We start from the raw sequence: 17,025 nt of genomic DNA, 5'->3' as shown, positions 1-17,025 counted from the left end.
AAGCAAGCAGCGAAGGCAAAATAAAGATCTCGGAAGCAGAAGCAGCTATACCAAAGAAGGGGCACTAGCACATCCACTGAAAAAGCCTTCTCTTTGTCTAAGCCACCCAATATTGATCTTCCATGCAATGAAATTTATTATTTCCAAGGACGAAAAGGAACCTGCACACCTTCAAAATACTGTATCATGCATTCATTAAGCAATCCAGAACTGCTTTTGAGAACTAGATCTATATTTTCACACATTTTGTCATTATTATTATTAGTACCCCACCCATCTAGCTGTGTTTCCCCAACCACTCTTAAATTGGCTTATAGCTTATTGTTTAAATTGTGGATAAAACAGAAGAGAACACTTTAAGGCATTGCCCCTTCTCTGGGTATGTGGAGTCTAAGAGGCATGTGTACAGCTTCTTTTCTCCAGGCCCAAACCAAACTTGAACTGCCTTCTGGATGAAAAAAAGAGGTTGATCCAGTCCAATATTACAATTTCAAATTTTGTCCGCCAGATGATCCATAAGTTCACAAGATCTCTTGCAAAGATCATTTACAAAGGCAAAATCATGCAAAATCAGAACAACTTCCGGAACTGGAACTGCTCCTGCCATCCTAGATCTTGCAAAAACTCATGTGACATCACAGAGCCCAGCAAGCTGGAGGGCCTAAAAGCTGTTTTTGTGCTGGGAAAACCCTATGTGGAAAGTTCTTTTAAGCCCTTGGCCAGGCTCTGGGAGGTTCCTGGGAGATCTCAGATGGTCCTGCGAGATTTCAAGAGAGGAACCTCCACAGCCTACCAAGCAAGGCTCTCCTGCCTCTTTCTTCCTTTTCATTTATTTTTTGGCAGTCCACATAAAGCTACAATCACATAAATGAAATCCACGTAAGTGGTAGCCCCAGTGTATCTGAGGAGGGGCAGGGAGCCATTGAGGCAGGAGTGTTCTACTTCATAAGCCTCTTGCTCATGCTGGGATGCTGTCTGCAGTTTGGGGGGTCCTTACTCCAAAGGAGATGGGAGGAGAAAAGCAGAAAGGAATTTGCAAATAGCAGTAGTTGTTACTGGGGCAGGGTGCTTACCAGGGGGGAAAGGGGTGAGATGACAGCAAGGTTGCTGTGGTGTATTATACAGCGCCAGTTCCATGGTCCTCTTCACCAAGGGACACCCAGAAAAGTATCAAAAGGTATTTTACTAATGTATCTGATCCTATAAATCAGAAATCTAGGGAAGGAGAGGAATGGTAAAATTCTCAAACGTAAAAGGATTCTGATGATCAGCTTACTAAACGGGAACCTGCACACAGCGGAAAGTTACTACTCCTTAAATGGTTAACTGCAGCCACCCAAGCATACATTCATTGTTCATTGGGTTGACTATCTGGAGAGTAATTAAGCAACCAAAAGTCCTACAGTATTAAATCCAGTGCTTTTTTCAGGGGGGACGAGACGGGGATGCATACCCCTAAACATTTTGTGAATCTAAGTTTGGCCTCATTGAGGGGCAGTATTTCAATATGAATATAGAGCACCCCTAGACATTTTTTTAAGGAAAAAAACCCACTGAAAAAATCCATGAATCTCAAGTAGTCATTTGCAAAAATAACTGCAACTTCAATCGGTGACAAATACGATGCTCACGCACTAAAAGAGAATCTGAGATTACACAAAAGTGTGATGAAATAAATGTTTGCTACAAGTACATAAATGGGAGTTTGGAAATAAAAGACTCCGGGATGTGTACCTTGTGCTTGCAATGCTCGGTGATTCTGCTCCAAGCCTGCATCTTTCTAACTGACTGGCAACAATCTGCCTTTCCACCTCAAGCTCTCTGGTGAGCCTTTGAAACTGGAGCTCCTGTAATTAAAAAAAAAAAGAATTTTAAAATAATATATATATATATTTAAAAGTGCTGCGGGTAGTATAAAAGAAATATATTGGTCCACACATCTCAAAGCAAATAAAGGAATTAAAGTGAACTAAAATTAAGAAACAAAACCCCTTTTCCTATTTGAAAAATCAGTACATATCCATGAGCAAGGACTTGCTTATCACCACTTTAAGGCTCCTCAAAAGTTAGCTTGAGGGTGCTTAGTTACCGAAAAATATGGCCTAGTAGGATTAATGTCACTCTTAGCATACAGCTGAATGTGCCAAGGTACACATACCAAGTTTTTATGGCTTGAAAGCAGTTTATGTTTCACTACCATCATCATTGGAGGGAGGTGTTTTATAAGTAAAGAAATATGGCAGCCTCTGTGCAAAAGGCGAAGTTGGAAACTAGTTCCTTAAATAAGGGTCATACTTTGGTGAAATGATAAGCAAGGGCTGAATGGCCTTCACTTGTTCACCTCTGTGCAGGCCAAGTCATAGGCTGCTTAATGGTGTCAACAGTAGAGGTTTTGGAAAAAGCATTCTCCTTATATGTACATCAGCCGCTCATTCCTATTTCCCAAGATGAGGATACTTCCATCATCCATCCATCTCAGGAATCAATGTTTGCAAATACAGTTACCATGTGCCACTCAACCACCTCTCTTTTTCTCCCTCCCCCCCTCTTGTGGAGCTCAATAAATGAATTAGGATGTTTGGGGGATTTCTTTACCCCAGAAGTTATCAAGAACATACCTCAATGCAACTGAAAATTGTGTGACTATACATTTTTCTCCCACAAAATTACACCACCAGTTCCTGCTACTACAAATCTATTTTGAGGTAATATTAGAAAAATATATTGCATTTTTTTAAAAAAAAAACTGCATAAAATACTGAACTCCATTTGTAAGTGTATTGTTGTTTTGGGAGTTCGCTCTTTAAACTTATAGGAGTAGTGTGGAAACAAAGGCCATAATCAAAAGCAGAAGATTCCCAAAAATTTGCGCAGTAGTTATTTAATTACCGGTATTAGAGAACTTGCACATGGCCAACCAGGTTCTGAGTCAATTTTTCTATAGCCCCTGTCCTGCCGCCATGTGTTTCGCTTTGAATTCCATCAGATGTTCCACTGGCCAACACTGCTAATGGAGCTTCCTTCCCTGGATCACATTCAGTACTGAACCCTTTTTACAAATCACCTTTTAATTACAACTTCGAACAAATTCTGGAGCAGGAATGCTAACCTGCAGTCATCTAGATATTGTTGGGCTCCAGTTCCCATCAGCCCTAGCCAGCTTGGCCAAAGGTCAGGGATCAAGGGAGTTGTATGCATGGGCGTACCCAAGGTGTGACAGAAGTGCTCAGCTAACCTCCAATCCTTTCACTGTTGCTGCTTGCCGGGAGGTAGAAGGGGAGGTCATCACAATGTACTTGCAGTGGTAAGCAGCAGTGACGCAACTGAGTGGAGGTCACGTGAGTGCCGTTGCCCCAGCTTGCCTTCTGCGATCGATTATCATGTATTAAAGAAGCCTACACCTAAGTTTTTCTAACAGAGGTATCTGTCTTGTTTGGACTGGCCAACTTGGATGCATGTTGCCAACAGTCTGTGCCAGCTGAGAATCAACATTTGGAAGCCAAGTCCATCTGGCAATTCAATATCTGTGCCAAGTCAGTATTGGTTAGAATGTCCTTTCGTCTGCCTTTTTAGTCCAGTCACGTTTCTGATTTCTAGGATAAATCTGCTTATTAGTTTGCTTGCTCCTCGGTTGTTTATTAAGCTTAAACCACATCATTTTATTTCAAAAGTTGAGGAGAGATGTAAGAAGGAGGCTGTAAAAGCCACCCAAGTTTAGAAAAGTCAATATGACAGTCAATTTTACTCTTCACAGCTGGTTAATTCCCAACAGCCTTCACAGACCTGGGCAACATAAAGGGCTGGTGATTATTATAAGAATGAGATCTGTTTGGCCTTGTGTTAGAGCAAAGTGTGTTGAACCAAAAGAGTTCATGCAGCTATATATGTTATTTACTTGACACAAACAGAACAGCCAAATATTCTTTGATCCAATGGTAAAATACTCCCCCCCCCCTCTTCCACAAGAAATAGCCCCCAAGGCTAGAAAAATCCAAGACATCTAATTGCCCAAACACCTAGAAATCTTGTGTTGGGTTCCAGGAATATTTTGGTTTCCAAACTTTTCTACCAGGCATCTAAAAGGAGCCCAGATGAAATATCTCCATCTCCTATCTTTTTAGAAAATGGACAGATTCACATAAGTTCAGTGTTGTTAACATATGACAGTAAAGTTATCTTGCTGCAAACTTCCATCAGAAGGAAAATGAATGTTAATGGCTCCAATTAATCCTCTAATAAGCTTTGTACACACACACAATAAAATGGTGTTGAGTATATCATTTGTGTTGAAGGGTTTAAATCTTTTTACTGCCATTTATAGACAAGGTCAGACTTCAGAACAAACAAACATCCATTATACATCATGTAACAGCCATCCATAAAATAAATTTAATGGATGTTAGAATGTCAACCATTAAAACGATGATTACTTGAAGACTGTGCATAAGCCCCTGGTCTCTAAAATACAGTAGCCATGTATTCAAGCTGTTGAGCTTTTTTGGCCAAACTTGCTGAGAGTTTTATTTTGCGAAATCACAAAAATAAGTTTTAGAGCTCCCTGCCCCCGAAATCACCAAAATCACCACTTCTGATATAGGTCGCCATATGTCCAGATTTTTCCAGGAATTGAAGAATGTTTCATTTATTTAAAGACCTATGGTAAACAATTAAATGCATTAGCAGGATTAATATAAAACCAAACAGTTAAAAGGTGATTTTGGGGGTAAGTAGACAGAATAATAATAATAAGATGTCAAGGGGGGAGGTGCAGTTTAATTAAACGATTTCTCTATGTAACCAGAAAAGGAGTGGAGGAAAGTCAAAATGAAGGATACAAATATAAAGGAAGTTTAAAGGTAAAGGTAAATATTATTATTGTTAAATTGAAAAATAAAAAATACATACTTAAGGGGAATCTGCACAACTTTCAAGCACCTACATTTAAAAGGTAGGAAGCCAATGTTTCATTTTCCCTATATATTGCTTAGCTTGGTTTTCCAATAGCTGTGAATTCAAAACAAGATTGCTAAATCTACAGCACACTTAATTTACCTTTACTTACAGAACTAATATTTGCACCAGCCGGAAGGACAGCAGTGTTTATCACTTCATGAAGCCTGAAAGCCAATATTTGTTTCAGTGTTCATGGCAATGCTTTCCTCACTGCTGCACCACTGATATTCTAATGTGTCTATGGCACACTGTACACCAGACAGGCATGCACAAGCTCGCATCTATCACTATGGCAGAAAATTTGATTGTAAAAATGTGCACAACACGGAGAGAACAGATTGGCCTCTATTAGCCTGTGCAAATCAAAGGTGCTTCTATCAGCTTCTGCCTCAATTCCTCATCCTTAAAAAAAAGTTGTCACTGGGTTGCATATAAGTAATCAGTAGCAATTCCAGCACTAGTAAAATGTTTTTAAAACTTCTGTGAAGAGATGCAACTTGAATTCAAGATCTCTGTTCAATAATGTGGCTAGTCTACAAAGGAAAGTTCCATATTACTGGAAGAGAAAGTGATCAAAGCAACTTATCTATAAGACAACAGGATAAGAACATAACTCAAATCTCATGAATTTGAAAGCAGCAGTAAAGACATCCCACACTAAAACATCCCTAACTAATCAGAACCCTAGGAATAATTAGAATAACAAGCAAATTAGAGTTAAATGGGTTTTAAAAGCCTTTTCACTAATGTACACTTACAATAATTATACCCAGGCAAATGTTGCTTGCTACAGTATGTTGGTATAAATATTCACAGGTCAAGCTCATATCATTCGAGAGTGTGATGCACCTTTTTCTGCAAGTAACCAGTATGGCTGTTGTTCAGATGATCTCAGTTTATTAAGTCTGGATATACACGAGCCTTTTGTACACACAAAAATCCCCCCACAGCCCAACTTTGTGTGTTGGTGCACACTGCTCAAAATCCCATGTCTCACTTCTCTTACGTCATGCAGGATGTTATTGCATGCAAACCTGGGCTCATGGTTTGTTTTTCTCCATACAAACCACAAGCAGAAACCAAAAACATTTTGTTTGGAAAGAAACAAGTCATCATAAGTCCAGGTTTGTACATAATGACAAACCAGAATCTCCCTAGTCTGGTTACTCCCAGATGTGGCAGGAACAGGGAAGGAGTGAAATGCAAACTTTTGAGCAGTGTGCACCAGCTTGCTGCTCATTCACACTAAATCACATGTTGTTTTAGGTATGGTTTTTAACATGCCAGGTTAAATGAGCCATTATTTATAAAGTCATCTCTTAAACCCATCACCTTGCACAGTCAATATCCATGCAGTATAGCTTTCCTCAATAAAAAGGTAAAAGGTGAAGGACCCCTGGATGGTTAAGTCCAGTAGAATTTGACTATGGGGTGCGGCGCTCATCTCGCTTTTCAGGATTAGGGAGTTGGAGTTTGTCCACAGACAGCTTTCGGGGTCATGTGGCCAGCATGACTAAAAGCAGGAGCAGGAGGACACTGTGACAAAAGCCAGAGTGCACAGAAACACCATTTACCTTCCTGCCGCAGCAGTACTTATATAGGCCTATCTACTCGCACCGGCGTGCTTTCGAACAGCTAGGTTGGCAGGAGCTGGGACATAGCAATGGGAGCTCACCCGTTGCTGCTCCTTGTGCATCCTAGTGCAAGATAATGGGCGGGGGGGGGGGCTGGGTGACTCTCAGCACCCACAAAATTTCCATTGTGGGTGCCCAGCCAGGCAACCTAACGTGTGACATGTGTGACGTCTCATGGTGCAACATAAGAGCCAGCTCCACAGGAAACATCCATGGCCACAGCGGGCTCCAACAGAGGCCCTGTGTCGGAGGCCTCGGCCCAGTCTCTGTGGCAGTGCCAGAGAGCCAGTAGAGGCAAAGCAGTGGGTGGTGGCAGGCAAGTGGCGCACGCGTTACATAATATCACATTGCGCACACATGATGGCACGAGTGACGTCAATCTGAAGCCCACATCAGCACCTCTGTGAAAGACGATCACTAGGAACTTGACCCTTAATTTTTTTACCTCAGAAACAATGTTGAACAAAACAAGAATGTAGTCAACTCCGCTCCCATTGTTGGAGAAATATACAAAATTGGCTTTTGTTTTATCCATCTAAGCGATGTAACAGATGCCTATGTTTCTATTCACACCTGTGTCTCCTTCCAGGCAAATAAGAGGTATCATCATGGTCGAAGGGCACATTCTACTCATGGAGAGCACAGAGCAGAATCAGCAAGAGTTGTGTCCTGTAGAGAGTCACAAGGGCCAGACAGAGGGGACTAGAGGGTCACATTCAGACCCCAGGGTTGAGGTTCCCCACCCCTGTTATATGTAATGGAATGCAGAATTCACCAGTTATTTATTCACAAAACTACCCTAAGAAATATACATCATTTGTAATAAAAGGATTGTGGTTACTCATTCATTCATTATCCCTACACATTAAAATCCCCAAACAAAATATCTGGTCTTTGTATGCTCAAAAGCTTCTTAACTTGGTGATTTATTGATTTAAGGGAAATCAATAAATTATTGAAGTATTTTCCCCGAACAGTTTATTTATGCCCATTATTTGTTAATTTTAAAGTATTTTGTGTACAGTATATCTGAATAGCTGAAGAAATGAGAACAGCCTCTCCCACAACTACACTTGCATACTTTAAAAGCTGAGAGAGGCAGTATCCTAAAACCTCACAGATAGGCAGTATAAATATTTATAAGCCAAGTTTCTGGTAAGCAAAATAAGTCAAATGGTTTCACATAGGAAATAAATTCAGGATCGATAGCCTCTTTTTTGCTCATCCTGCTATACTCCAAGAGGAAATAACCAAGTACTCAGATTGATCTAGGAAGCCTGCAATGTCTTAAAAAATACCCTTCCATTGTTCTTCTGACATATACAATTACACCTACAATCTGATCTTTGTTACAATTTTGAAGGGGGCTAATCTAATTCATATGATTCCAAATATCAATAGACTGAGTATTTGTCTCTCTTACCAACAGAAGGAAACTTGAATAATAGTTTTAACTGAGACTGAAAAAGGGCAGGGGCAACTTTCTGCAGGCTTGCCAGATCCTCTAAGCAGGTTTGCCAGATCCTTTTATTAACATACCGTATTTTTCCATGTATAACACCCCCCCCCCGTGTATAACATGACCCCTATTTTTGGGGACTCAAATTTATGAAAATGGGGGAAGATGACCTCCGTGTATAAGAGAATCCCCATTTTTTAACATTATTTTAGAGTAAAAACACCTAGTCTTATACACATAAAAGTACAGTATTTTCTGAATATTTAATTTCCCAAGGACAGTTATCAGTTTTATTATTGGGGTGGGGTGGGGGAGATCTCTAACGAAGTCTATTTGACCGATTCCTTATATAAATTAAAAACATTGAGGGCACATTCCATGGGATTAGATTTGGTAGGATTACCAGAGTTTGCCAATTGTTCTTCTGTTCAAATTAACCACTACTTGTTTTGACACCCTAACGAAGACAAACCATGGTTCATCATAACTATTGTTTGTTGAAATAGCTTTATAAAACTATGGTGCACATCATACTAAGCCAAACTTTGGCCTAGTGCTAATACGCAGGCCCTAGGAGATGAGCTTGCAGCCATTTTCCTCCTCCCCAGTCTTTTTTTTCTGCCATGCTGCTATCGTGATTAGTCTGGAGACAGCTTAACGACGAAGCCCTGTTTCAGTGTTAGAAAATGTAATAAATAAGCTAGGCACCAAATGGTTCCTTAAACCAAGGTTGCAGTTGCCAAAACAGAATGTTTAGTTGCCATTTTGGGGCAAGATGGCCCTGAATTCCTATTTTTCAAATGATGGACTGACTGCGATTGATTATCAGTTAAACATCAATGTTGAGAACTTAAAGTAGAAAAGTCACTTTATCCAGGGATAGTTTACATATATATCAACCTATTCCTACCTCTTTTTCTTAATGGTGACGGTTAAGGGAAAGGAGGTGCCTCATGGAGCTGGTCTTTCGGCAAAGCTGGTGGAATGAGCCCTGCTTCTCATCTCTCCTACTGAGACAGTCTGTGGAATGGCTCTACAAGTGCCATTTTGTTCAGAGCTGTTACCTGGATCAATATTTAAATAACTGAGTGTTTGATATACTACTTTTCTCCTGGCTGTATTTGTTAATATACAACGCCAATATACACCGTCACAACATTATGAAATTTTTGTCTCGAGGCACCAAAACAAAAAGGATCTCTTGCTTGGGAAACAGCCAATACCATGGAATTCTATATCAGTGCTCCCTAGTCAGAAGAGTGCTTTCAACGGAGCTAAGCAAAATAAGCAAAGCAACCTGTGACCCAGCTGTTGACACCCACCAAACATGGACCAGTTTACACATTATGGTGGCCATAATGCAAAGGGTTTTCTTTTTTAATTATTCAAAATTCTATAGAACTTTATACCAAGCACTCCAATCAATAATGAGCTATTTTTCATTAATTATAGCAAGCATAACCAAAAGCCAAGCAATACATTATTAGTAGTGTGTTAATATTAATACACTGATATTGGTGCATGAAGTTAAGTTTGATTTACAATTATTTTTTACGAAGAGGTAGTTGTGTAGGGTACATAATGGGAAATGATAATGGTCTGGTACCATTCTTTTGAGATCACAGCATGGAACCTGCTGCAGGCTCTCTCCTCCAGTCCTGAGTACGAATCTGTCCTATAATACCAACAGGAGGTATTTAATAAGCAACCGGCCTTTTCCCATCAACAGTAGTCTAGTAAAGATGCATCAAAGTCATCAGGAAAAAAAATTGATAGTCTTTGTTCATGAAGTTACAGAGCTAGCAACTTAGTACACTCCTAATACCTTTCTACATACGCCCCCCCCGCCCCCACACAGAGAGAATGAGAATGAATCAGAGGAGGCTGGAATTTTTCTTCAGTGCCAAAAGAAACCTTGAAAAAAGATGTATTGGTTTTTTTTGTTTTTGCATTCAGAATAAGCTGCTATAGTCAGAGCAAAGCTTTTCCTTTATGATAAACAGGAACACAATGCCCCAACAGGCACCGTTCATTTCAGCTTGCCAATTCAACAGCTCATTTGCTGATACCGCAGTATTTACATATGCATAGAAGCAGTCATCCCACAGATCTATAATTTCATTCCCAGCAGCAATTCCTAGCTGTCTATTTCAAAAACAAAATTATAATCCTGAAAGTCATTATTGCTGCTATATCAACTTTCCTGCTCATAGGAGGTGCAAGTTTTTCATACAAAAATATACTAATTTAAATACAAAGCCAAAATAGTTAAACCGCCATCCATGTCCATTGGGAACGAGTAGTGGTATGGGTGTGTTGTATAAATATTCTTTGCCATTGTCTTCATGCATCTTATAAAGTAAGACAACTGCTTCATGAAAATTCATTCCATAATGACATTCTCAGTCTTCATGATGCCACAGGACTTTTGTTTCTTCTTTCATTGGCTAAACTTGGCTTTTATTCTGGAATTATTTTGTAGTTATCCTGTTGCATGCCGGTTGACAGCCTTATTACATTCAAGGTAAACAAACCAAACCAAACCAAACCAAACCAAACAATATATTGCTTTAAGCTCCTCTCCTATAAGCTCACTTTGATTAAGACAAGAGCTAGACTTATTGTGTGGCAAGAGAAAGGTGGATTTCATATATCTACCCTAAAGCAATTCCAAGTCTTATTTTAGAATTTTATTCTCAGGTTCAATTTGAGTCTCCATTCTCCCTGCTCCACCATGCTCATTTAAAAAACAAAAAACCAACAACTGTGCTTAGAATTATTATTTTTTGACATGAACACCTTTAAAGTTGGTTTAAATAGTTAAGGTGTGGCAGCCTTAATTATTTTGCAAATAGAAGTCCACTGCAAGTAAGAATCATTAACTGCAATAAAGGGAAGTTCAAGAGGCAAGCACAAACAACACTGAAGCCTCAGTTTGAGCTGAATAAAAAGTACATAATTATATTGGAAAACATTCAGCTCTGGGCTCTCTGCCATACAGGAAGAGTGTTTAATTACCAACACTGGCATAGCAATATCAATAGAAGACTGAATATTCAAAAACTGCATGCAATTTCTTAATGCCCTTGATTCTTTCCCTTCCAAGGAAGAGACAAGGATCCCCATTTATCTTTTTAACTTACTCATGTGCACAATCTGGGACTACTGGCTACTATTTTGAAACTTGCATTATAAATGGAGAACAGTTCCACTTCCAAGTGACTCAGTTAAAATACATTTATTCAAGATGATAGTCTTTATACCAGGCTTCCTCAACCTCGGCCCTCCAGATGTTTTTGGCCTACAACTCCCATGATCCCTAGCTAGCAGGACCAGTGGTCAGGGATGATGGAAATTGCAGTCTCAAAACATATGGCGGGCCGAGGTTGAGGAAGCCTGCTTTATACCAAGGACAGGTTTTAACACAAATCTTAAAAAACCCGAAGTATTCGATAATAGCCAGTATCTACCAGTGCTTTCAATTATCTAAACTCTTTTCAAAGCAATTACACTGCTCCTGGTGAACCCAATAGGCTCCTCTCAACAGGTTAATAAGAAGCAATTGTTTTAGATCTTAGGCTGCAATCCAATCCTGGGAATGAGTTATATTGAATTCAATGGGACTTGTTTCTGAATTGGCATGCAGATTATGCACACCTACGTGGGAAGAGCCCTACTGAGTGAATGGAGTGATTTACTTCCAAGTAAACATTAAGAGGATCAGGCTGAACATGACCAACAGCACGATCCTATGTCTACTCTGAAGTCAGTCCTATTGGATTCAATGGGACTTGCTCCCAGATAAGTGAAGCTAGGATCATAGCCAAAGTGGGGGTACATTTGAGTGTCAAAAATCAATAGTTTGCTTGTCAAGGAAAAATATCCAGCAAGGATGTGACATTTAGGAATAAAATACCAATCTAGTCTGCACATTCAAGTTCCTTACTAATGAGTGGTACTGATGGTGCTCTGATATCAGCAACAGGCAGTGGTGGTGCTTGCTTTTACTGTGAAATCTGTTCCAAGAGGCAATTGATATAACACAGGTCAGCAGGCCCCAGATATTCCTAGCTGATTATTTTTTCCATCATTGAAAGACTGCTTTCTTTACCAACCACACCTGTGTCAACCCACTGCTAAATTTCCATCTGTTACACTTCCCTAGTACAGGGAGGTGAAGACCTCGTGTCTTCTAGTTAGGGCTGGCCTTAGGGGGCATGTGAGGGAAAAGCACTGTTACAAGTGTTACATGCTTGCTGGCTGGTATAAAAGTATGCTCCCATTTCATAAGGGACTGAATGTTGTGGTGTGGCAGGGGGCACTATGTCTGGCAGGACGAGGAGGGCACCAGTGGCTACTGGGGGTCCTCAGGATTGAAAGCATATGACTCACCACCACCTGAAGCCAATTAAAAGTCAGGTTGGCACCTGGAACCAATGAAGCCAAGAACCAGGTGGTGAGTCTCTGGCCAGCAACTAAGGGCTCTGTAAGTAGAGAGGTAGCATGCAGCTGGGGCTGCCACAATTTTCTAGGGCGCATGCTCACAAGATGCCCGAATTGCACAGGAGGGGGAGGCTGCACATTGAAGACTGGTAGTGGCAATGACGATGGAGGGAATTGAAGAGAGCATTACCTGAATAGTGAGTCATGCCGGGGAGCTGCTGTGATGCCAGACAGTGGGAGGAGGCCAAGGTCAGAGGCACTTAGGGAGAACCATCACTGCCAGCACCTAGGAACCATCAGGTCAGGATGGTGAGGGGGACCTGCTGTTGTCCTAGGCCTGATTATTATTATTATCATCATTATTATTATTTATTTAATTTATTGGTTGTTTTTTCTCACCAAGGTAACGCAACACAACATACATCCTGATGCACATGGAAGGCAACCACCCTGTTCCCAGATCTTTCATCTGATCCAACAATTGAGGAGAAGAGGCTGAAGCTATGCTCTACTGCCTCCAGTCATGCTTCTAGCATGTGGCCCTGACCATTCACCCACCAATCCATTTGGTCCTTCAGGGCAAAATAGTTTCCCATCTATGTTCTATACAAATAATAAGTATTATGAAGCAAGGATTTAGTGAAACCTGGGAAAACCGGACTTGCCATAACTAGACATACAAAGAAATTGTACCAAGGGAAGGGGAAGACACGAAGTGATTCTAATACATTATTGTGGGATACAAGTAAGAAAAGGTAGTGCTGATCATCACCATTCCTGCATTAAGCAGTGTCATAAAAGGCATGTTCAGCCATGCCATTATAACACAAATAAGAATAGTTGGTGTAGCATGTAGACCATTCAAGATACTAAGATGATTACTGAACTGTTCACCCTTAACACCACCAGATGTTGTAAAGTTTTATTACCGATTAGGAATCTTGAGGGCCATATATTTAAGCCACATCAAAGCTCTTTAGTAACTAATAAATATAATAATCTTCCATAATGCCTTTTTACAATCAAATGCATGTGTATCATATGGAAGTTTTTTCCTAGTGCACATTCCTCAAACGTTCTTATGACCATGTCACATTCAACTAGGTCAAAAGCCTTGCAGATAATAAATACATTAACTGCATTCCTCCCTTCCAGAATGCATTAGCAGGAAAGAAAACCATATTGCTCTGTCATGATTACCCCTTATACATAACTACTGATGACTGAAAATCAATTGTGAACTAATCTGTAAGCACCTAGGAGGTTCTATTATGTGTGCCACTACCTTCTTAGACAGGGAAGTCTGACTAGCAGGTTTGTTTCAGAATGATAAGGAAATAAGGCTTTTTCACTCAAGTTTTCATGTGTAATAGGAAGATATTCTAAACTTCAGGATCCTTGTATGATTGTCAAGTCCTGCTGACACCACCTCACATTGTGCTTAGATTTACTGGCATGCTCTAGTGTCATCCTGACATGCTCTATCATCCTCGTCAATATTTCCAAAAGCCCTGGCAGCTTTCCTCCATTGTAAAAGCAGGACACAAAGTAGGCATGGAATCCTTCTGACTTCTCCAAATCAATTCTGCCAAACTATTCTAAACATTCTTTTTGATTTTATACAGTATTTCAAATCTCTCCTTGTGGTTTCTAGCACCTCATGGGAATTTCAACATGCTTTGCACTGAAACTCTAATGCAAACTCACTCCTTTTGTGAACGGTGTGACTCTTAGCTGTAGGCAGTGGAAGTCTGTAAGGAACATGAAACCAAGTTCTACATGACATTGTTAAAACTCACTGCAGCTTTGGTACATTAATAACTAGATAATGTCTGGTATATTAACTGCAGCAATGCTGAACGATATTTCATTTTGGGGAGGGGGCACATGAAAACACACACAGCTCTATCATAGGGTGGGGAACCTTCTTCAGCCAAAGGGCCACATTCCCGGCTCAGCAACCTTTGGGGGGGGAGCATACGGCATTGTAGGCAGGGCCAGAGGAATGTAATACAACTGCTCAGTAGACTACAGTCCAGTCATGCAGAAATCAGCGTTTTCTACATAGAGAAGCACCCCATTCATCACTCCAGCCATGCAAGCAAGAGGCATGATCACAATTCAAGTAAACAGTCCAGGCACACAAAAGCATTCTCAGAGGGAGTTGGAGCAGGACTGGAAAGGGGTGTGGCTTGGGGAGGGGCACAGCCTGGACAGAGTCCTGAGGACCTGATACAAAGGCCTGGAGTGCCACATCCAGTCCCTGGGCCGAAGGTGCTTCACGCCTGTTCTGTGCCAAAGACTGAGAAAGTAGATGGCAACAATACTCTTGTTCCGATAGCAAATCACATCACTTGAACGATGACTTCTGGCTCAAAAAGCTTTAATATCCGTTAAGGAAATGGGGCTCCCATAACCAAATTGTACTCATCAAGGCTTTGCAGATATACCTAAAAGGTATAAAAGTTTACTTTTCAGTGCAGAAAGGAGACTTTGATTCCTTTCTCTTATATGTAGATGTATGCCTGCAAATAAGTCTGCAGGTTCATATCCTGACTTGGTCCTTAGGGATGTCTATTATTTTATTCCTATAGCACGTTCATATCCTCCAAGTAGTTCAAGGTAGCATATCATGGGTCTCCTGCTTCATCATATCTTCACAGCAGCCCTGTCAGATAGGCCTTTCAGCCTAACCTAGGTCCTAGCCCAACAATAACCACTATACTACACTGACTATGTTTGAGCTGGTTCAATGTGGAGTCGTTCATTCTCAGAAAGAGGCGTTTCATTCAGAAGAATGGAGCAGAACCTTGAGATAGTTCATATTACAACAGCAATATTAGATTTTATTGTCCCTGGACTCCACTATCCTCCCCCCCCTTTTTCTTTTTCTGAATAGGCATTGTCAAGTACCACTCAAGTATCTTATGAAATCATTTGTTTGGGAATTTGCAGTATGCAAAGTACTTTCCAATTATCTTTCATGACAACACTTCAGTGGGCCTGAGAGTCTCACCCAAGGTCATCAAGCAAACTTAAAAGCTTCATTGGGAGTCTCAACCTGAATCTCCTGTGTCAATGCCCAACATAGTCTGCTGCTGCTACTACTACAGTACAAAATATTTTCCAAGGGGAATTTATTACAATGGGACAGGATGGATAAAAATCAATGATTTAAATAAATAAATAAAATCAATTTTTTAAAAAAAAAATCAGATTTTTTATTTAAATCGGAGGAAAAATCTTTCTAAAGATAGTTTTCTATTTAATTTACATAGTCCAAAGGCTATTCATCAGGAAATAAGGATTAGTTTTAAGTTTTTCATGTGTGCTAAAACTCAGTCTAAGTTTTTTTTAAACCGTTTAACCACATCAGTTAACATGGATACATATGCTATAATGTTATTGTTATAGTTAAACAAATTGTTTAAAATTGTTATTAAGGAAATGATTATTTTCCTCCTTCCAATAAAGTACAGCAGAAAAGTTGTCCAAATATAAACAGTTAACTTAGTAAACCTCACCATATTTTCATAATTATCTGTCTATGTATTTCTAATAGTATAACCAAATCAGTAATTTTTGATATGACTGTAAAAGCTACTCTGAAAATTTATTATTCCAAAAATGAAACCTTCCTCTGGTTGTAAATATTAAGATTATACCAGCAACAATGAGTCTTTCTGTAAAAAAAAAAAAGATTTAAATCAAGTTTTACTGACTAGTGATTTAAATCAAGATTTAAATCAATTTGATTTAAACCAAATCCACCCTGCAATGGGACAAAGCGAAATGTTGCTCTGCCTGAGAAAAAAAGCAGCCATTATATCTTGAAGCGGTAGCAAGACAGCCCAGTGTGCTTAATATTTAATATCTGGGCTTGGGAAACTCAAACCCACCCATATACGAAGCCTCAGATATATATACAGATTTCTTAAAAACAACAACAACAACAACAACAACAACAATACCTGTTCTTTTACAGAAGCTAGAATAGTGGTGGCAGTAGCCTCTGTCTCCATGCCCGGACTTGTAGAAGGTTCCTGGGTGGTCTGTTGCAGTCCTTCTTCCAAAGAAGTCTGCTCAGGAGCTGGCATATTGTCTGGGGGTAAAAATCAGTTTGACATTGGATGGTTATCATCACAACTTCTGCACTAAAGCATTACATATGCCTAAAATTTATGGGAGATACTTCTCCCCTCAAGCATACAAAGAACTAGGGGGAGCGGCTTACAGGGAAGATGTGGTCTTGAAAATAATGCCTTAAGTACGCCTCTTCTTTAAAGACAAACAGGAAAGTTATGTACACAACAAAACATTTTAGAAAATGCAGCTGTATTTTGGCTGTAACTCAATTGGCCAAATAACCAATAACATGGTGATAATCGTTAAAATGATATCCCCGTTAAAATCTGTATCTCAGCTATGTCAGATCTTTCTCAGCCCTCTACTTTTAGAGTGGCTGATAGTACTTACCTGAGACTATGAATCCATTCTGCTAACCCGCTGCATCTATATCAACTACTTGTGACATTT

The 17,025-nt window shown here is 39.9% G+C and overlaps 1 protein-coding gene across 5 annotated transcripts in view; it reads right to left on the bottom strand.

Moving 5' to 3' along the window:
- PKP4 (plakophilin 4) overlaps positions 1–17,025 on the bottom strand; it is a 97,001-nt gene that overhangs the window by 54,983 nt on the left and 24,993 nt on the right. For all 5 annotated transcript variants that reach the window (XM_033165333.1, XM_033165350.1, XM_033165359.1 and 2 more), the window contains exons 2-3: positions 16,461–16,591; positions 1,735–1,847 (exon numbers count right to left, since the gene is read on the bottom strand). In XM_033165333.1, coding sequence (XP_033021224.1) covers positions 1,735–1,847; positions 16,461–16,586 — 239 coding nt within the window. In that variant the 5' untranslated portion in view covers positions 16,587–16,591. The remainder of the gene's footprint in view (positions 1–1,734; positions 1,848–16,460; positions 16,592–17,025) is intronic.

Source organism: Lacerta agilis, chromosome 1 (assembly GCF_009819535.1).
Source record: "Lacerta agilis isolate rLacAgi1 chromosome 1, rLacAgi1.pri, whole genome shotgun sequence".
Lineage (NCBI taxonomy): Eukaryota > Metazoa > Chordata > Lepidosauria > Squamata > Lacertidae > Lacerta > Lacerta agilis.
The sequence above is the reverse complement of the archived record's forward strand: the minus strand, read 5'-3'. Positions and strand labels throughout refer to the sequence as shown.